Here is a 22541-nt window from a genome sequence, read left to right as displayed (position 1 = left end):
TGATGTTGACTTCAAAAAGAATCATCATGTGGTGGGGGGAGCTTTTTTAAACCTTATTTTGGAGCAAAGTCACCAAACTAAGTTGTATTTTTTTTTTTAAGATCATATTTGACTGGTGATTCTATACATCCAGTTTTTATGGTACAGGGACATTGAAAGTACAGTTACAGCTCTCTCCACATTCTTTTAGATAGGCACTTAGTCTTGTTAGGTCGGGTGCATTACCAAGTAGTCTGGTTAACACCAGACCATATCACAAGGGAAATATGGTCTGGAATCCGCCTATTGAATTTCTCGTAGGGGAGGTGTGGTTTACGATTGTCAACGGCCGTTTATTGGACGTTGCGAATGTCTATCATTTGGTGTATACGTAGCCCATGGCCAATCATGGCAGTTGTACCCGGTGACGTAGTTAGAGCGACGAAGACGACGAAGAAGAGAAGGAAAGAGAAAGAGAAGCAAGGCAAAGGCATCTGTCTTCGTGTCAACGAAAGACTGTAACGCCAAACGCTGTTCTTTTTTTAAAACAAACTTTCGCTCTAAACTATTCAGAACAGTGTCTAAAACTTGATCGAAAGTTTGGTTCGTATCGGTCGCCGCCATGTTAAATGTGATCCGTAAACAGTCCCAAATAAACTACAAGCTTCCGTTTGTCGAGTAGTACATGTCACTGACTACGTTTACATGCACATCCAAATTGAGCTGCTGTCGGTAATCGAGCTGAAGGTCCCAGCAGGGTGCCAGAGAAATCCAATCCTACATGCACACAATGAAATTGGGCTATTGTGTGAGGTGCGCATTGTGCACCCGAGCCACAGGTGGCGCAACATGCCCCATCATGTTAGTACACTTCCGGTTGTCGTCATGAAGAAGAGCTATTCAAGAGTGTAAACAAAGTTATCAGTTCCGTGTTCTCCATTGCGCGTTTTTCTCCCGTCCATGAATTTTAATATATTCAACTCCTTAAGCTGAATGAGCATGAAGTCTGTCTCCTCATTGCTCCAGAAGTGCACGTTTCTGCTTGCCTGTGGCAGTGGGGGCGTGGTCAAGCACCGGTCTGTGACAGGAGGGCGGAGCCAGGGAAGGTGAGTGGCAGAATCACTTCACCTGACGGTAATTAACCTGTGTTTGTGTGTCTTCCCAGTAACCGCGCCCTATTTAAGGAGGCAGAGGGAGAGCAGAGGGGAGAGCTCATCCCGGGACTAGAACACAGCGCGTGCGTGTGTGTTTTTCTCTCAAGAATAAAAGTAGGCTGTTAAAGTGAAAAGTCTGACAATAAAAAGCCTATTAGTACCAGAAGCTTTGTCCTGCCGTCCTCTGTGCTCCACCCACACTTCAGAGAGCTCTACATCGCCATTTTTTCTTCTTCGTTTGTTCCTCCTGACCTCTTCTGCTGCTCACTACTACTGTTGTCATGCCGACAGAGGCTGTTGTGTTTCCCGCTTGTGGTCTCGTCACTCGTCACTTCCGGAAGTAGCTCAACAACTAGCTCGATAGGGTATACATGCACAAAGTAGCTCGGTAGAAATCGCATAAACTAGGTCGTGTAGCTCGATTCCGAGAACTCAAGTTCGGTTCAATTTCAGCCGAATTAAGGTGTATACATGGCATTTTGAACTTCGATTTCAGTCGAGCAACAGCAGAAATTCGATTCTGTCTGTGCGCATGTAAACGTAGTGACTGTTTTTCCACCCCTCCCCACTCTCTGATTGGCTCCCTAACTCAGGCGAGCCTTTAGACCATAGTTTCCATGCTGTCTTTTCAGATCGGAACGATTGTGCAAAGCAGCATGGGATTTCCCAGGCTAATTACCAAGATGGCTGCTGAGTGGAAAGACTTGCTAATAAGAACTTTGGTTAAAAAGTCTTTGCAGTTATGAAATAGAGTGGATAGTCAGTTAGCCAAGACCCCATTTCATGCATTTTTTTTTAAAAATACTGATAATGTTATGTTTTTATGTAGGGAAATGTTGCACTTGAACTATTAGCACTGTCATAGCCCGTGCTAACAAGGTCTGTTTGCCCATGCTTGATGATTCTTCTAGAAGTAAACAACATTCTGCATGGACTGGTAATATGAGGACATGGAAGAAATGTAGACTAAGTCAAGTTCAACTTTTAATTCAAATGCTTTTCTGCTTATAAATTAGCTTGCATAAGTAAAGTGTGCATAACTTCTGCCAAATCTTTGCTTTGTGCATCAAGAAAGTACTGTATAAAGCAACCTATATTTAAAATCTATGACAATCCAAGTTCTAATTTATCATTTCAAGGTAGACTGCCTTTCAGAGTTTTCAAGTTTAGGTCATAAAAAGAATTTTCCCGACACCCAATTATTTTTATTTAGTGGACCGAAAGCTACCGAATTCTAATCACAGATTTCCAATTTAATTAGGGTTTTATTGGGTTTTTTTATTTAAATATATTTTTTAAATAGAACAATTAATGAATTTGGGGTCATGTGGCCCAAAATTCTCTGCCATTTTTTTCTTGCTTCACCATGACCCAATTCAAAATACTATGTCATGCATCACGTGGTGAACTTTCCCCGTTTGCACAAGACATTGTGGGATACAAATTTGAAACAGGAAAGGAAAACGGAGGACGTGAATGAAACGTGAAAGACTGACTACAGTAACAGAAAGCGAGAAGAAAAGACGTTATGTTGCGAAGGAAAGGAAACACAGGACTAAACTAATAAATATCAGCGGTCAGCGAGCACCTCAGTGTGATCAACTGTTTGTTTAGTGACACATAATCGCTGCACAAAGCAAGAGATTTCATAATTTGAGGGAATCCCCTCTAATTAAATAACTTCCCAACCACAGAATGGCCTGGGGTGTGTGTGTGTGTGTGTGTGTTTTTTTTTTAAGATATTGCAGAAATAAACATACCACAACGACCAAATTTCAGAGGGAACTAAATTTCACCGATTTTATGAAATCAAGTCCATATAGCTTTAAAATATTTATAAAAAATTGAAAAAAAAATCCAACAAATGACTACATACAAACTTGTTATAGTTTTTATATTTGTATAGATTTATATATTACACATTTATTACAAACACTGAAATAATGAGAAAAAGTAGTAAATTTGTAAAAATGTGAAAAATCATTTACACAGATTATTTAACACATCCATGAGACCAAAAGGAGCAAAAGACAAGATTTAAGAAGCTCCAAAAATGCCTTCACGCATTTATCTGATGGGTGTAGAGGCAGCAAGAACCAGCTTGCGAAAATATACAATCAGATATTTGTGTTGTAGTTTTACTGGACAGGAAAAAAAAAGTCACATGGTTCAGTTTTGACCCTAATGTCCACTGGTTAATATCTGCCTCTCTACTAAATGCTCAATGCCATTTTATTAATTTTTCAATACAATTACATACATCTTAAGAAACATTTCCAGTAAAACAGTAAAGATTAGGAGTTTAAAAATTCTGCAGAGTTACAGCATAAAAATGATCCTGTGGAAAGACATTGGTCTTTATAATAAAAACAAAAACTTCTAAAACCTTCCTAGAATGTTGCACATAATTTTTAGTACACAAATATTCCTTTGTATTATTTCAGGTCTATCTCCATCTTCCCACTGGTTAAAGCAGCCCTTAGACAATTGACCCTTATAGAAGAATATAAGGCACAAAGCCATTATTTATTTAAAAAACAAAAAACAAAAAAAAAAAACCCTCAAAACAAAAAACATCCACTGTGTTTAGCCCATTAAAGCACTCTGGGTCTGTTTAGAACTTTTGAATGGTTAGACATGCAGCAGTTAAGCTAGATTGCCTTGTGTCTAAATGAATCAAGTCCTATTACCTAAACTGCTAAAGTTTTGGTAGGAAAAAAAAAGAAAATAATTAGGGATGGGGGAATTCATTCTCATTTACACTATAATTTCTCAGTGCCTTTGTGCATATTGTAATATTTGGGTCATCTACAGTAGGTCCCAGTCATTTAGTAATTAATTGCTTGTAGGATTACTCAACTACAGCAAATATCCAAAGATAAAGGTTAGTAAGAACAAGTTCAGCTGGGAAAAGGGGCTGATTAGATCTTTAAGATAATTCGATTTTTTTTTTTTGAGGGCAAGACAGCATATATTGTATATTATGAAATATTAATACAAAGACCAGGAAGGAAATAGGAATTCAAAACTAAAAATCAATGTATGGGGAGATTGAAATCAATCTCAATGTACAAAGCTGTCTGTTTTGAATCCATGACCTTATAGCTGGAAGCATACCATGTAAGGGGCTACAGTACATATTCACAACACACCACACCATATTACCATTGAGCACTTTTTTTTTTTAAAGAAAGGCATTCATTTTTTAACATTTGTTTTTGAGTATATTCCCTTCAGCGTTCCAGTTTTTTTTTTTTTAAAGTATCAAATAAAACTGGCATTAAAAAGATATGCTTGCAGAGAAAGAAATCAACAAGTTTGATTTGCACTAAGGTCAGTTTTCCAAGTTTTTGTTTTTCTTCTTCTTGTTGAAAATTATCACAAAACTGACCAGAATTATCGAAATTGAAATTAAAAACTAAACATAAATCACATAAATGATCCATAGCTTATACCTTCATTGCACATTTACTGTGAGAAATACTAACTACTAAGAGATACTCTATATGAAATTTTAGCCATTGTATGGGTAATACCTAAGGGCTTGTTTATCAAAAAGCACACCAATAGCTGTGAAGTCCAGATTAGACAGAATCCAGGGAACAATAAATAATGCTACAAGGATTTTATCCAAAGTAAGAACTCAGGCCTGTCCTGGAGGTGTAGCTTTTTGAACAGAATATAAATGTTCACATCGCCTGAGGCATTTTTGTCCCTTATTGACCCTCATTTTACGGTGCGTTTGTTATCCATTTTTAACTTTATGATCAGGACTTAAAGATAAATACACAAATAAGAGGTTATTGTCCTTATAAATGGTATGGAAGATTGTTAGTGCAGATATAGATTTTTTTTCTTTTTGTTTTACACTGCATATTTTCGATACGTCATTAAAATTTACCTAAAAACGGGGCGTCGTGGCTCAGGTGGCTAAGGTGCCATACCATAAATCCGGGGACCCGGGTTCGATTCCGACCCGCGGTCATTTCCCGATCCCTCCCAGTCTCTCTCTCCCACTCATTTCCTGTCCTGTCTCTACACTGTCCTATCCAATAAAGGTAAAAAAAATCTTTAAAAAAAAAAAAGTACCTTAAAACTCAACAAGAAATTAAAGGAGATACACAGAACCATGGCCTCACTTTTTGTTTATAAATGCCTTAAGACCTCAAGAATGGTATAGGAATAGTTTTAAGCATTAATAATAAATCTAATATAGTAATTTTTATGATTAAAATGATTCATACAGGTAGCGGTCTGAGTGAATGACCTTAACATCTGTGACGTCACCACGGTAAGGCTATCAGTGTCATCGCCATTTTTGCTAGATTAAAACACAAAGCTAACTGCAACTTCGATCCTCCATTTTGAGCTAATTTATCGCCATGCCACGTAGATGTGTTGCTGCAACACGACAGAAGGTGGATTTTCGTTGCATTCATGGCCCAAGAATGTTCAAACTGCAAAGATTTGGACGTGTTTTGCGAAAATTCACGGGCCCATTGGGCACTTACAAAGTGGTCTCTCCTCTGCACATTTTACTGATGACTCGTACGAAACCTCTGTTGAGGAGCGTTGGCTATAAGCCCGTATTGAAAGAGGGTACAGTAACTACAAGAAAAGGAAAGTTCAGTTGTACCAGTTCTCCCGGAGTGTGAGCCAAGCAGTAACGGCGGAGTACTCAGTCTGGAGAAAATGGAGAATGAGTGGACCAGTCGTCACATTTCTCCACTGGATATGCTTGCCTCAGCAGCAATATCTCGCCCTTACATAGAAGCGGATGAACAAAGAACTGAAAGTCAGATTGTTTCAAAACAATCAGCCACAAGATCGGCCTTCTAGAAGCAAGAACACAGACAGGTAAGATGTGACTCATTTGGTCACATCACAACACCACGACTTCTTGTTTACCTGCATTTAGATTAATACATGTAACTTGTATTGTGTATTTAAGTTACCAGTATAAGATTATTTAATTTGCTTCAGAATGTGATTGTCTCAGTTCATCTGATTATTTAATTAGCCTTTTATGTTCTATCAGTGAAAATACATGTATGTTGCATAAGTTATAACACCTATCCTGTTTTAATGAGAGTCACATGAGATTGTCAGTTCAATGCCATCCAATTCTCTGGACGACTTTGTTCTCTGGCTTTATTTCGTAAGGTGGGGGCCTCCGTGGCCAATGTGTTACTATCGGGTTCACTTTCTGATGGGTCGAACTGATGCGGTTCTACATGTATAGCAGTAGCATGTACACACACTCCAATTTCAGGACTATCACAGTCAGATGTATTACTATCTGAGGAATCTGAAGAATCTCCAATAAATCCGAATGAAGAGGCCATTGCAACCACTCTCGCCTGCCGAGTCTGGCTTTGGCCTATAGTTGTCAAAGGCCTCAGCCTTAAAACCGGTTACCGCAGTGACGTCACTCACTCAGGGCTGGCTGGCTCAACGGGGCAGCTCGAATGCCAACTTTGCGGTCAATTTTAACTCTCAAATAAATATATATTTTTTTATTCCCAATTATGCAGCATACAAGAGTCAAGGATAGAGATACTATCCACTCAGAAATGTATTTAAAAATAAAGGTTCTGCATATCTCCTTAAAAAAAAAAAATACCCAGCCTGGGGAGCAGTTGGGGGTTACATACATGCCTTGATCAAGGGCACTTCAGCCATGAATTTTCCTGCCGGTCCAGGGAATCGAACCAGCGACCCTTTGGGCCCCAAGGTTACTTCTCTAACCTTTAGGCCATGGCCACCCCTATTACTTTTACATTTTCTCATTCTTTAGTATTTGGACATTCCTTATTGGTTTTCTTTATTTGTTTTTAAACAGTGTTTGCTTCTCAGTGCTACATGAGTAAAAAATTATAGTAAAAAGTTCTTTCTTCCCCAAAAAGGTGCATTTTGTTTGAACAGAAGGACAGTTCAAAATGATAACATTTAAAGGCATAAAAGGAGCTGTCAGGGTGGCAGCCCTTTGTTTCACCTTCCATTAACTGCTGCCGAAAGAGAGATGATGCAAGAAAATGTCAATGAAAAAAATCCTTTAATTTTTCAATAGTTTGATCGAATGTGCCTCTGGTTCAACATCTTAGCAATCTGCCATATATCGCCCTGTAACATACCCACACACAAAAATGGTGTCATTTATTAACTTGCTGAAACAGTTTATACATAGAAAATGTAATGCAGAAAATTACATTTTTACGATTACATGTTATTGAGGTATTTCACTCACGTGACCAAGTCATGTGATGCTGCCATTTTGGACGGCACGGCTCGAATCAGTTTGAATGCGAGGAAGGCGACAAACGAAAAACATAAAAGAAAAAGGAGCGAGATGCAGAAAACACCTTCACTATCCAGCGACGTAGGGCATTTACAGGGCGAGCAGAGGGAGAGGTATTTGCAAAAATTGAGGTTAGCAGGCTTAGAGAATGACATTTACCTGCTTCCACCAGGATTGTTCACTGACAGCTAAGATTTGTTCACATTTTCATTTACTTTCGGTCCTCAGGATAAACAAAATGTTATTAAATGTCATTGAAATAACTTCTTAGTCTGTTGAGACATGGCCCGTTATAAGTTTTTCCTTTACTGTATTTACTAGTTTACTGAGCGCGCTCCGGGGCTGGCTGGCTGGCGCTAGCTAGCTAGCGCTCCGGGGCTGGCTGGCCGGCTAGCTAGCGCTCCGGGGCTGGCTGGCCGGCTAGCTAGCGCTCCGGGGCTGGCTGGCCGGCTAGCTAGCGCTCCGGGGCTGGCTGGCCGGCTAGCTAGCGCTCCGGGGCTGGCTGGCCGGCTAGCTAGCGCTCCGGGGCTGGCTGGCCGGCTAGCTAGCGCTCCGGGGCTGGCTGGCCGGCTAGCTAGCGCTCCGGGGCTGGCTGGCCGGATAGCTAGCGCTCCGGGGCTGGCTGGCCGGATAGCTAGCGCTCCGGGGCTGGCTGGCTCAGTAAACTAGTAAATCCAGTAAAGGAAAAACTTGAGACTGAAAGGTTTTAACAGTCATCCAAATGACTGAACGTAAACATTGCTACAGTAACATACCAGCTACTGTTGTTGACATTAGCTAGCTTGCCGTCCAAAATGGCGGACACCGGGGCGTCACGTGACCCTGTGGCGTCAGGTGAAATACCTCAATACTACAGAGCACTGGAAGGGACATAGGTTGGGGGGAGGGGGGATCCTACAAAAACTTTTTTTTCCTGTTTAGGTCAGTGTATTACTGGGTCAGTTCAGCAACTGCCATAAATAAGGGGTAACTTTTTTGTTTGTTTGTCCCCCCCCCTTAAAAAATAAGAAATAAGGTGTTTGTTTGTTTTTCCTTAATGCTTTAGAAAGTGGCTAATGTAAAACACACAGCTTTCAGTACGAAAGCTTAGATCAAAACCCTTTTTCATTTAGGCATTTCACTTTTCATTTAGGTACTTCCGGGTCAGTTCAACAACATGGAACCCACAAAAATGGAGTGTGCACTCACACGGACATTTTTTTTTTTTTTCTAACAATGTCCCTTCCAGGACTCCATACTACTTTATATTTGAGGCCAATATTACAATAGAATTAAATTTAAAAATAAAATAAAAATAAAACCTCTCCCATGGGTGTGTGCTCCATTGTTGTGGTTTCCATGTTGCCAAACTGACCTGGAAGTAAATTGATCTAAGTGAAAAACTTTGCAAGAATGTGCAAAATTAAAATTTTATCTCCCTTCCAAGACTCTGTATTATACACATAGCACCTAAAAACAGGCTTGTAGTACTCGAGTCCAGAACTTGGACTTGAATCTGACTCGTGCCTTAATTTTAAGGACTCGTGACCCGAATTGGTTTTGAGCAGTAATGAATCGGACTTGGAATCGTGCATTAACTGTATTTGGACTTGTAAATTGGGGATGAAGACTCAGATTTTTTCTTTATTTTTTGTAACACGCCATAATAATTTGGCATGAGAGAATTTTTGTATTAATTTCGTGCAAGAGTGTCACACCTGCGCGCCGTGGCGCGTACATCAGATAGGCTCTCAGGCACGCTCCAGACAGTGTTCGCGTCAAGTGGACAAATGATTTGCACCTGCACAGGATTAAGGTGCAATCAGCATGCCTATATAAAAACTGTGAAAACACACTTACTCTGCGAAGTATTGAGTTGCGTTGCTAACATTACCGAGCCTTATTTCCTTGTTTGGTTTCCTGATCCCTGATTTCCTGTTTCTCGTCTTTGATTGCACCTAGTCTATGATAGCCTGTTTGTGCCTCGCTCGACCTATTGCCTGTTTCACTGTTTTATGATTTTGCCTGTTGTTCTGGGGTAGGTTTCCCAATAACGTTGCCCTTTAGCACTAAAGAAAGAAGTGAGAGACTCTCTTCAGCAACAAACGTAGTCTCTGTACATGGTTTTCCCGAACTCACTCATCAGGAGTATTAATGGCAGCATTATGAAGAGCTTCTTTGCAATGCGCATCCCCGATATAGGCATTAGTAGCTGCTAAATCCAGTCGAGGAGGTCACATGGTGTTGTGGGGGTTTTTTTTAAACCAAAAAAAAAAAACAAAAAAACAATGAAATATGAAGTGTTTAAAATATGTTAAAATATTGTATTGTCATTAAGCATTACATATATAAATGTGGTATTAATAATTGAAACTATTTTACATTTTTGGGCAATATATTTTTTTTATTCCAAGCTTTTTTTTAATTAAATGAATAAATGTTCACATGAAAGAATGAGCAAATAATAAACTAAGTAAATGTGCTCGCTCACTTCTCTGTTACTCAGACATAACAGTTGAAATAATCCTGACTGTATCCACAATGCCAAGTTGGCAATGTTCTCCCTTATATGTGCACGTGCGCAGAGAGAGGTTTTAATCTGTATGTACCTAAGGATGTTGAATTGACCTCATATATATTATATATATATATATATATATATATATATATATATATATATATGTGTGTGTATATATATATATATATATATATATATATATATATATATATATATATATATATACACACACACACACACACATACACACACACATATATATATATATATATATATATATATATATATATATATAAAATATACATACACAAGATGAAACTTTATTATTCCCGAGAGAAATTCTTGTGCCAGAGGAAGTTGCTCCATAACAATAAGTACAACAGTACAAGCTGGAGGGGAGGGGGAAAAAGTACATAAGAACTGTGCAATAAATAAGTGCCTAAAAAACAGTGCCTAATAGAATAGAAATACTGTAAGTTACATAAGGGGAATATAAAAAGCAAAAACCAGTGCCTCGATGGTTAGCATTCTAACAATAAAAATAAGTTATTTAAGAAACTAACCTAATGGTGAAAGTAAATATTGCACATACGTTGGGGGATATATAAGATTTTTTTTTATATATCAGTGTTCTCCCCAGAGCGCTTTTGCGTGTTGGGGCTGACACGTTTTAATTTCATGCCGACACGCCTTTTTTTTTTTTTGCTCCAACACTCGCTGAAAACTCTCCTATCAGCTCTCACGATTTTGCTGTGAGACTCACGATTTTTTGCACTGAATCATGCAGTGAAAGGATGTTCGTGACTGGCTGACTACAGGAAGTTGACCAATGAAATTGCATTTTACTTTGTCTTCATCATTTCCATGTTACCGGCGGGAAAGATGCACCTGGCGAAAATGAGTGACCGCGATTCTGGATCAGAGGGCCCTCCAAGTTCTAAGGCCAAGTTTACATTAGACCGTATCTGTCTCGTTTTCTTCGCGGATGCACTGTCCGTTTACATTAAAACGCCTGGAAACGCCGGGAAACGGGAATTCGCCAGGGTCCACGTATTCAATCCAAATCGTGTCTGGTCCGGTGCTGTGTAAACATTGAGAATACGCGGATACGCTGTGCTGAGCTCTAGCTGGCGTCATCATTGGACAACGTCACTGTGACATCCACCTTCCTGATTCGCTGGCGTTGGTCATGTGACGTGACTGCTGAAAAACGGCGTGGACTTCCGCCTTGTATCACCTTTCATTAAAGAGTATAAAAGTATGAAAATACTGCAAATACTGATGCAAATACTGCCCATTGTGTAGTTATGATTGTGTTTAGGCTTGCCATCCTTCCACTTGCAAGTGGTAAGTGACGCGCATGCCCAACATGCACTGAGCTCACACACACAGCGGCTCAGTCCCAAATCACTGCTCGTGCGCTATACTCGCGCGCTCTGTGAGCTGCGCAGGGCCGGAGTGCGCACCCTCCAGAGGGCACTCGCTGTTCAGGGTGGAGTGATTTGGAGCGCAGGATGCCTGCGGAGCCGAGCATATCCGTGTATTGGCGTTGCTATGTGCACGCGAATCGTGTATTGGCGTTGCTGTGTGCACACTAATCGTTTTAAAAACGTTAATCTGATGATCCGCTGATACGGTCTAATGTAAACCCCACCTAAAAAACAGAAAATTTCCAAGTATCAGGTGCCGCTAAGTATGATACAAAGTTTAATTCCAACTGGACCAAAATCTATCTATGTATTATTGCTGATTCAGTGAGCAAGCACCATTTCCGATGCACTGTTTGCAACAGCAGGATCAGTTGTCTCACCAAGGTCTCACCAAGACCTTCGAGATCTTCACATGCAAAGAAAGTCTCAGAAAGATCTGGAAAAAGCGAGATCGTCATCAGGATCACTCTTGACCATGTTTGCAGCACAGACTTCTATCAGTGAGAAGGTATATTTTTATATTTTATTGTGTTTGAAAAAGTTAAACGTGCTTTGTTTCGGTTAATCTAAGCTCAACTAGATCTATTTACAAAGTTGCCAAGTTAAAGTAAAATAATAGCCTATTTTGAACTGTCCCACAGATTTATCATCATAAATGTATAGCCAAATACTTTTTTCAACAGGAACTTTGCATGCTGTGTTTGGTATGTTAATTATTGTTACAGAAGTAGCTGAGCTAGTCTGTATTGGTGATGGGAAATAAAAAATAAACACAAATGTATAAATCTATAACTATATAATTGAAAGTTATTAATATCATTGTCATAATGGTTTTGGGATTTTTGGTGATGGCATTATTTTGAGTAATTCACTAATTTTACATTCCTTTAATATTATCTTTCTAAAGATTTATTTAATGTTAACTCTAATGAATAAATATTCTATAAATATTTAATACATAGGACAGAATATTAAAATTTACTCAGCTTGTAGTGTTATATTCAGATAATTTTTTGTAATGATATTTATTTAGCCTTTCACTGAATAAAGGGCAAAATAAACCTCAAACTATGCTGCAGTAAATTGCAAACACATGCACTTCTACTGACTTAAAACCTTGATTTAGAAATGACTGTGTGTTAACACAAATTGTGTTTCCTGTTTTCCTATGAAGTGACGTGCATCTGTAGTTTTGTGGTGAAGGATTTTTTGAAATGTGATCATTGCACATCTTTCATTTCATGATCATGTTGAAATATCTTATTGTTAACCTGGCATTGGTTTGTTAATACATGTGGTGTCCTCATGAAGCCTTTTTTTCCATTCATAGTAACAAGGAGGTGAAAACTAAATATTCTTCTTAAGGCCACCAATCCCCTCTGAAAGTTGGCAAAATCGTTTTCGGCTGGGGGGCTTTGCCCTGAACCTGACCGGGGCCTGCAGGCCCTGAACCCCAATTCTCTCACTTCTTTTTTCATTTTGTGGTTGACTGCTATGTTCAACCATGTTAACAATAAAAAGTGACAGTACCACCATAAAATACTCCTAAAAGTCACCAGATGCCACCAAATGGGCTCCCTTTTTTCAAAAATTTCTGGGCCCCCCCCCAAAAAAAAACAAGAGGGGGGGAAAAACCCTCATGCCTGCACACACACACACACATATATATATATATATATATATATATATATATATATATATATATATATATCACAGGTGGCTTCTCCAGTGAGGAGAGGGAGGAAGATCCTCCTTAAAAATTCTAAGAATAAAAAGTTGAAATTGTCTTGACCAATTTAATGAATTGCTGTCCTTGAATATTACTATTTTACTGCCAAATACGACATGTACATTATATTTGTTTCTCTGGGTGAAATTACATTAGCACCCCCTATCGCTCGCTATTAGAAATTACTGCACGGAGGATCTTCCTCCCTTCGGCTCCCATTCACTCCGATTCAAACAGTCTCCGAGACTGTTTGAATCGGAGTGAATGGGAGCCGAAGGGAGGAAGATCCTCCGTGCAGTAATTTCTAATAGCGAGCGATAGGGGGTGCTAATGTAATTTCACCCAGAGAAACAAATATAATGTACGTCGTATTTGGCAGTAAAATAGTAATATTCAAGGACAGCAATTCATTAAATTGGTCAAGACAATTTCAACTTTTTATTCTTAGAATTTTTAAGGAGGATCTTCCTCCCTCTCCTCACTGGAGAAGCCACCTGTGAATATATATATATATATATATATATATATATATATATATATATATATATATATATATTACATTACACTATATATGGTGGCACGGTGGTGTAGTGGTTAGCGCTGTCGCCTCACAGCAAGAAGGTCCGGGTTTGAGCCCCGTGGCTGGCGAGGGCCTTTCTGTGTAGAGTTTGCATGTTCTCCCCGTGCCCGCGTGGGTTTCCTCCGGGTGCTCCGGTTTCCCCCACAGTCCAAAGACATGCAGGTTAGGTTAACTGGTGATTCTAAATTGACTGTAGGTGTGAATGTGAATGGTTGTCTGTGTCTATGTGTCAGCCCTGTGATGACCTGGCGACTTGTCCAGGGTGTACCCCGCCTTTCGCCCGTAGTCAGCTGGGATAGGCTCCAGCTTGCCTGCAACCCTGTAGAAGGATAAAGCGGCTAGAGATAATGAGATGAGATGATATCTATCTATCTATCTATCTATCTATCTATACACACACATATATATATATATATATATGAGTGATTCCACGCTTATGGGTACTGAAATGGGGACATGAACTTATTTTTAAAAATTCACCTAAAACCATTTCTTTTTTTTTACCATCAGGTCACAAAACATGTAATCTTTAATGAATGATATGTTAAAAGATAACTTTAATTTTCTGAGATGTAATAAAAACATTTATATGCCAAATTCAGAACGTAACAGAAGTGCTGTGGACATATATATTCTCAATTTTAACAATGTAGAATTACTTTTTGAAACATAGGAAGGTGATGTTTTAGCAAATATAATTAATAAACATGTGTAGTAGAATAAACATACACATTCTTTCAATAAGATTAACATGGTATATAGCTAGATCGTAATTAATTTGTAACAGACGCGAGATGGACAATCGTAACAGAAGTAATGTAACAGACATCATTTTGGAACTCATAGGCTTGACTTTGGCATATAAATGTTTTTATTACATCTCAGAAAATTAAAGTTATCTTTTAACATATCATTCATTAAAGATTACATGCTTTGTGACCTGATGGTAAAAAAAGAAATGGTTTTAGGTGAATAAGTTCATGTCCCCATTTCAGTACCCATAAGCGTGGAATCACTCATATATAAATAAATAAATAATAAGGAGGTCAGTTCAACCTCCACACACACAGATCAAAACTTCTCTCTCGCACACACGCGCGCTCACACACAATGTTAGAGGTGCATTAATTTGTCTCATTTATGACACTAAATGAGAATCACTCGCCTTATGGAGTTAAATTTGATTAAAATGTAGTGATATCAATGTGACATTCCAATATCCACACATGATTCCAGACAATATTGAAATATGTTCTTTGTATATTTATTTAATAACTAACTCTATGTACTTGCAAATGTACAAGAAAAATATTTGAACACTGGCAGCAGATTCGACACCAGTTGCCCCCGTTGACTGAGTCTCTTGGAGGCGCATGGGCATTTTGTGTTTGGCTGTGAGCGATTCGCTCTTTGTTTTGAACAAGTGGTCCGGGTCGCTCGTAAATTCAGAGCAAACTAAAGGACTACTTGGGATATGATGTTTGTTTGGGAAAACCATGTTAGCTTGATGATGGCTCTTAGGAGGTAATTAAAGATCCATCTTGGCCTTAAGAGGCTTTCAGGAAACCCACCCCTGCATTGTTTACCTGTCTTCACTTGTATTAATAAACACACCTTCTGCACCTACATCTGTCTCCCAACCATCTCTGACAGAATACTTTGCACTCCCTGACAAAGAGAATGCACATTTACCTGTTCATACGTCATGTTCAGGAATAAACCAAATGTTAATGGCGCGGCTGAAGTCTTGCTCTCGGACTCAACTCGGCTCAACAGTGGAGTTGACTCAATTTTTTTTAACGACTTGGACTTGAACACTGGGGACCTCAAGACTGGACTCAGACTCAAGGTTTAGTGACTTGACTACAACACCGCCTAATAATAATTGTTAATGTGTGCACACAGCATGCCACAGTGGAGAGTTGAGAGAGTGGCAGAACAATAACAAACTGCCCTAAACTATTTAAAATTATTATTTAATACAGTGGTGCACTATTATAACACGGTAGGTGGGATCCAAAGAATCTGACCTTGTTATGAGTGACTCAGTGTTGTAATGGTATGGAAAATCTGGCATGGCTCAAATAGAAAACATTCGTTGAGCTTTATTTTATTATGTTTTTAGATAAACCAGTCCCCTGAAGACATCCGACGAAAATATTGCAAGAACTCTGATCGTTTTTACCATTCTAATAACTTTTTTTTTGTTGTTGACCGTCAATGTAATAAATAATATATAATAAAATATTTTGCTGTCTGTCACATCCGCACCTGCGCGCTTCAAACCCTCACTTGCATGCTTCCATGCTCTGAGCAGCATGTACCTCAAAGACTGATTACATGCAGCATATATAAAATAAATGTATTCTTTACAAAACTTGTTTTTTTCTATAGCGATATCCTATGTTTGCATTGTAAGGAATTAAAAATACAAGTTCTGGCCTACTCTGAAAAATTGTAAGCATAATTCTAGTGTAGTAGCACCGCCGAGTTAATTACAAGTCGTTATAAAATTACAATAGCAGTGAGAAGAATATGGACAATCGTGTAATAATTAACTGTATGTAATACATAAATGAGATGTGTTCAAACAATGAGGCCATCCTTTAAAAAAAATCCGTTTCCTGTCCACTGGGTGAGCAAAAAAATTTTCAGTCAGGAGGAAGGGAATTTTTTTTATATGGATGGATAAGAAATCGCAATGCTGTGTTTGCTTTTTCTTTCAGTACTTTTTTATTACAAAAGCAGACACATTTAATAAAATGACAGTTTAATCAACTGAAACTTGTACAAAAACTTTAAGTTAGCATTTTAAATGTTGACTGCAACATTTGCAAAACTTTTACAAAGGTACTTAAAATGTCCGACACACGGACTTTTTGTAGTTCTAAATCGACCGTTAGGCCTAGTTCGGATGAAATTACACTATTAAAATGATCACTGAATGATTTGTTTTTCTGAATATTTACTATTTTGTTGTTCGCTAGAATACCATTTTGCGATTTCACACTTAAGCAAATGTTTGAAAACTCCGGATCTCCTTCCTTCATGGTGGCTGCCATTTTTTTGTGCCGCACAGCGCATGCGCAGAGCTGATTCAGTTCAGAGTGCGCACGCACTCAGCGGAGGCAGTAGTGTGTCGGGGCTGTCGGAGGGAACAGAAGCAGAGAGAACGCTTATTTTGTCTCCGGTAAACCAGTCTTCTCTCGTTCAATTACGTGCTGGCATCAAAAGACACCGTTGGTTGTAAATGAAACCAAACTGAGTCGTTGGAGTGTATTTTCACACACAAATGGAGAAATGTTCGCTGAGTGTTTAATTGTGTAGCCACCACTGCAGACCGTTGTCGTTGTTAATTCATAGCATGCTCAGTTGCGTGAATGTGTCATGCACCGAAAATAAGAGATTTACAAGCCAGGAACGCCTCATGATGCAATACGCAAGAAAAGAAAGAAGATTTACTGCCATTTTACTTTGTATGTGAGTAAAGTGAATAAATAAATGGTCTGTGGAAAATACATTTAACCCTGGGAACTGCGTGCACAGGAGTTTTTGTGTTTACTCCCCCCCCCGGCTGGCTACTTATTTGTCATGGCTGGCTAGTATGAGCCTTAGTGGAAAGCCCTGGGAATGCGTAAATGTCAAGTTCGAGTTTAGATTTACAAACCCGAAAAAAAATGTTGAAAAAACGGGGTTAAAAAAAAAAAATTTCAACCGCACAAACGGCACTCACCCGGCCGGTGGACCAGAAACAGAATTTTTTAATAATGGCCTGATTGATTTATCATGCAACAAGCACAGTTCAGACATGACGCATAACAGCACATTTTAGTCTCTGGTTTTACTGAAAAAGTCTGCAACTTTCATTTGTTGAAATCTCGTGCGGACCTGTAGTTGGACGAAATGACACGTCTCGTCAATGTGTGATGTTTGCCGCAGAAGTATTCAAAACCATCTTAATGCATTTTAAATAACTTCTTCAGAGTCTGATACTGTTGAGTTCTCAAATGCAGCTGCATGAAGTTCAATTAAAATTTTGGGAACCATGAGCTGACCGTGTTACACCGGTTTTCGTGAAATAGCGATCCACATTATAACAGCGCTCCACTGTATCATAAAAATAGCAACTTTATTTATACAGCACTTTTCAAAAAGTCACAACGTGCTTTACAAGGATTAAAACATTTCAAAACTTAGGTGAATAAAATCAGGCAATGACAATAATAAAAAAAATAAAATGGAAATTAAAATAAATTGGAAAAATGGAATTTGGTCTTATAAACATATAGTCTTACCAGAGACTAATCTCTTCTTACTGAGGGAGAGTCGATATCCAGATCCAACCAGTTCCATTTCTACTCCAGAGAGTGTGCTACCCTCAGTAAAGAACTGAACAGCTAGAGTGGCAGGGATTGAGGGGCCAGCCGAGAGCTCAAACTTTGCCCTCAGAGAACCAGAACCTCACACACACACACACACACACACACACACACACCAAATTATCTAAACACATTGAGAGGCTTTATATTATACCCATATTAAACAGTAATTTTGTTGTTTACAAAAACACTAAGAATCGTCTTTCAAACTGAATGGTTACTGGGGAGTTTACTTCATAGCCTATGTTCATACCTTCATTTTCAGACTTCTCAGAGATGTCGTTCAGCTTCCATAATGACTTACTTTGGTCTGGATTCCTGGTACCAAAAAAATTTAAATTTTACTAAGAAATCAATTTCTCTAGATTTATATGATCTCAAAGGTCTTTCCCCACTCACATAAAGGCTGTGAGAATGGAATGAAATGCCTCAAATCAGAGGTCAAGAAATAATAACACGACCAGTCACTGTGACTTGGTACTACCAGACATACCAGTAACTCAGACGAAAAATCTTTTACAATTCCACCCTACATTAGACAGTGATTGATTAATAGAGCAGGAGAAAGATAAGAAAAATTATATTATGGATTGGGATGCAAGATGTGCTATTTGGTGTATTCCTGTGCCTCACCAGATGGCAGTGGGGAGTGAGTGCATGTTGGTGACACCACCGCTGACAGGTACGAGGACCTGCACGCTACAGAGTGGTCCAGGTGGTTGCATGGCTTCAGGGTTGTAGTGGTAGTCCACCCGCAGGTCTGTAGTGTTCTGTGCACACTTCCAGTACACTGCCAGATTTAGCGGCGTTGACTGAATCCCATTAGAACACACCTAAGGGAGAAAATGACAAAGATTTTCACACATGATAACGAATGGGTAACCAGTGTGGGAAATAAGGAATTTTAAGCAGACTATTATGGGATAGACAAGTCTGAAATGTTATCCGTCCGTCCAAATTTCAGCCTGTCCAAATGAAAGGCCAAAGTCCCAGAACAATGTGGCTGGGGCCCACCTTAGGGTCCTGGAAGCTGAAGGGCTTTAGATGCCTGGAGATGGCGCCTCAGCTATTTCCAGGCACATTTTTGTGAGCTTCAAAGGCAAAATTACACTAGACATTAATCGCTAATTATACTACAAATTGAATATAATTTACAAGAAAATGTCAGAAGATTCAAGAAAAACATGTTTAAAGTTATACCCAAGAAAACAGTAGCACACGCAGGTCAGTTCCATGTCTAGAAAAAAGTATGGGTGGCAAGGAAGTTCTAGTTGGTTACAACTTCCTGGTACTCATATATTGTAGTGGTGTGTCGTTCACGAACGAACCGTTCTTTTTGAACGAGTCTTCGAAGTGAACGACTAGAACTAGTTCGCACTGCCTCTCGGTCGTTTGCGAATCAGCAGTCTCTGCTCGCTGGCAGCAGGGCAGTCGCTGAATCTCGGTCGTTGGCGAATCAGCAGGATCTGTTCAGTAGCAGAAGGGCGTCCAACTTGCATTTTGATCTGTGTAGAGCAGCGCCACTTTACTTCTTTAAGGGCTATCTGAGCCCTATTATCAGAGCGTTGACACATGCCAGGTCTTTAGTTTATAATTTAGAGCTCTCACTCAGCAATAGATTTCAGTTCACAGCGAACGAGCTCAGCAGTTCGCGAACGAACGAACAGCCAGCAGCCAGCCTGCCTGCTGCCATACTGGGCTGGGCGCATAGCAACGGTTTCCATGACTGTGATAAACAATGAAGAGCGTGGCTCTGGAGATCGCGGCATACTGTGTTCGTTTTTTTAATGTTAATGCAATTTGTAATAAAGTGGTTTGTTCTTTGTAATGAGCGTTGCTGTTGAATATGAGCAAAATGGGTGTTACTTAATGGGTTTAAAGGAGGTCTCTTGCTCGAACAGCTGGAAAAGGTCTCGCTAGACGTGACGTCAATCGAATGTTCGTGCATAACAACCGTTTCCATGTCCATGACCAGGCCAAACAATGAATGATCATGAATGCAGCAGAGAGACATCGCAGGCTACTGTTCGCTGAATACGATGACTTGTAAAGTTGTTTATTCTCTGAAATGAGTGTTGCTGTTAAATAAGCAATTTTTTTTTTTGCTTAATGGGTTTGAGAGAACAACTGCATAGCCGGCAGACCATGGCTCTACTAAAATAAATATAATAAATATAAAAACAGCTTTATTCTCATCTACATTTAATTAACTTTCAGAGCTTTGTTTATGTAGTCTTTTTCAGATAATGCTAGGATAATGTTTTTCTTCCATCTTTTTCTCAAGCACATTGTAATGTATGAAAATCTATTGTGGATGGCACCTCTGCCGCCTCTCGTTCACTCAAGATGAACTAAACTTCGGACGACAGCCATTGTTGTGCCGCTTTGGTGTGACGTCATCAAAATGAACGAGTGAACGAACTGAACGAATGAATTTCTTTGCTGAACTGACCGACATGAACGAACTGGCGGAAATGAATCGCCATGTCCCACCAATAGCCCCAACTGCGCGTGCGTTTTTTTCTTTTCCACTTCTTTTCTTTTGATACTTTACCCAGTTTTATTTTCTTACTATGTACTGCTTGTATACACACTGTTGATGTGCTATCTGTAACATCTCTATGATGTAGGCTAATTGTTTCCGCTCTTCTTGTGCAGGTGTTACTATTTTATTCATATTGGTGATTACATTGCATGCTTCTTTGGGAAGCATTTATTATCAAATAATATCTCCTATTGTTATTATTATTATTATTATTATTATTATTGCTTATTAATAAATATAATCATTATTATTATTTAATTATATCTTGGGTGTATTGGATGCTCATTTGGTTCTTTATATTTGAACATTCTGACATGCACGCTGCAGACTAGCTATTAGTTCTTTCACTCAAACTACTGTTTATTTTAAATTCTGAGGAAATACACCATACACTAGCTTCAAAGGTAAGTGTAGTATTTTCACAGTGGAGGCACCGTGCTGTTAAATTTATCATTTATTAGATTCATGCTCATTATTCTCTCTATATACTCATACTTGCACCCTTACGGTATCAGGAATCTCAGCCAACTCACCACTCCACTGCTGAGAACTTAGGACCCTGTTGCGCCATTATTTATTGGGATTTAGGGTAACTCTTTAGTAGCCTGTAGCCTACTGTGCTGGGTGATCAGCACCTGTTAAAAAGGGGTTACATGTTTATCATGCTTATATAATAGCTCGAAGATATTTATCTAAATGCATGACCTACTCATTCTAAACCTGCCGAGCTCCGCCAACAAAGCTCTCGACCCCAGAGGGTTAAAATATGATGGAAAAAAACATTGTCAGGGTCCAAAACCTCCATTTTCTTTTAATGTTAGTGGTATACCTACCCAGCTGATAACAGCGTCCCGTCATGCCAGAATGCACTTCTACTCTCTGATGAGAGGCGACTTGTCATTTCATTGAGAGCGTCTACAATCGGCCAATCATAGGCTGCGTTATGACAACGTATTCGCCCAGCGTAACATTTGGAAAAAAATTAGAAGTAGATTAGACCCATATCTTTACAATTTTTCATGGGCCATCTGATTTGATGCTTTTGGAGTACTGACGGACAAACGCGAAAATTACCGGTCAACGTCCGCCGCTGGCTTTATTTCCCACACTGGGTACCTTTCAAGTTACAAGACATTGCAAAGAATCTTGGAAACAAAGTTTTGGGAACCATTTTGAAGAACTGTTTGAAGTAAATGCTTTTTATTTCACTTCATTTAGGGACAATCCTACAATTGGCTGTTGTGGATGGTACTGCTTCAAAGTACACCATATAGGGTTCATTTCAGAATGGACAACAGTGTCTAATTTATTAAATCGATGGATGCACAAGCAAAGACACATTATTGATCTAAATCAACAATATAGGACCCAATACATACCTGGTACTTGAGGATGTCCACATTGTAATAAGAGGACCCTGGATTTTGCTCTGAGATCTTCTTGAGATATGCAATCAGTGCAGGCATATTCATCCAGAAATCTTTAGTGCTAGTGTCATTCTGGGAGGAGTCACTATATGAGAAAACACACACACACACACACACACCTTACTATAATTTTAAGGACCTTCCATTAACCTAATTAATATGCTACACCTAAATCTAATCCTAAAGAAACGTTTAGATTAATTCATCCATTCATTAAATTAAAAGCTCCAGCTTTTGTAAAATACACATACAGTGAACACAATAATTTAGTATTTCACTGTTGGGTGTGCTGCTGCTACAGCATGAAATATTAAATTCCAGCCTAATTCCTGGACTCCTCTACATACCGACCAGAGCTCATTAAAAAAAAAAAAGTTTAAGCGAAGACTAAGTGAAACAGTGAGCATATGTGAGAGAAATAAATACAAAGTCCATATATATATATATATATATATATATATATATATATATATTTTTTTTTTTTTTTTAAATTAACAATTGTTTACAATTTTCTTTTGTTATT

General features: G+C 38.9%; 1 protein-coding gene across 6 annotated transcripts in view; it reads right to left on the bottom strand.

Annotated features, from left to right (window-relative positions):
• Positions 1 to 7171: 7171 nt before the first annotated feature.
• fcho2 (FCH and mu domain containing endocytic adaptor 2) overlaps positions 7172 to 22541 on the bottom strand; it is a 369466-nt gene continuing 354096 nt past the window's right edge. For 5 of the 6 annotated variants that reach the window (XM_060913478.1, XM_060913480.1, XM_060913481.1 and 2 more), the window contains 5 exons: positions 21971 to 22103; positions 18680 to 18879; positions 18300 to 18364; positions 17963 to 18127; positions 8373 to 8785 (listed from right to left, as the gene is read on the bottom strand). In XM_060913478.1, coding sequence (XP_060769461.1) covers positions 8709 to 8785; positions 17963 to 18127; positions 18300 to 18364; positions 18680 to 18879; positions 21971 to 22103 — 640 coding nt within the window. In that variant the 3' untranslated portion in view covers positions 8373 to 8708. Of the gene's footprint in view, positions 7257 to 8372; positions 8786 to 17962; positions 18128 to 18299; positions 18365 to 18679; positions 18880 to 21970; positions 22104 to 22541 lie in introns of those variants that run through there. The other variant, XM_060913479.1, reaches the window with a different exon arrangement.

This window comes from Neoarius graeffei, chromosome 28 (assembly GCF_027579695.1).
Source record: "Neoarius graeffei isolate fNeoGra1 chromosome 28, fNeoGra1.pri, whole genome shotgun sequence".
In the NCBI taxonomy this organism is placed as follows: Eukaryota; Metazoa; Chordata; class Actinopteri; order Siluriformes; family Ariidae; genus Neoarius; species Neoarius graeffei.
This window is presented reverse-complemented; position numbering and strand designations above follow the sequence as displayed.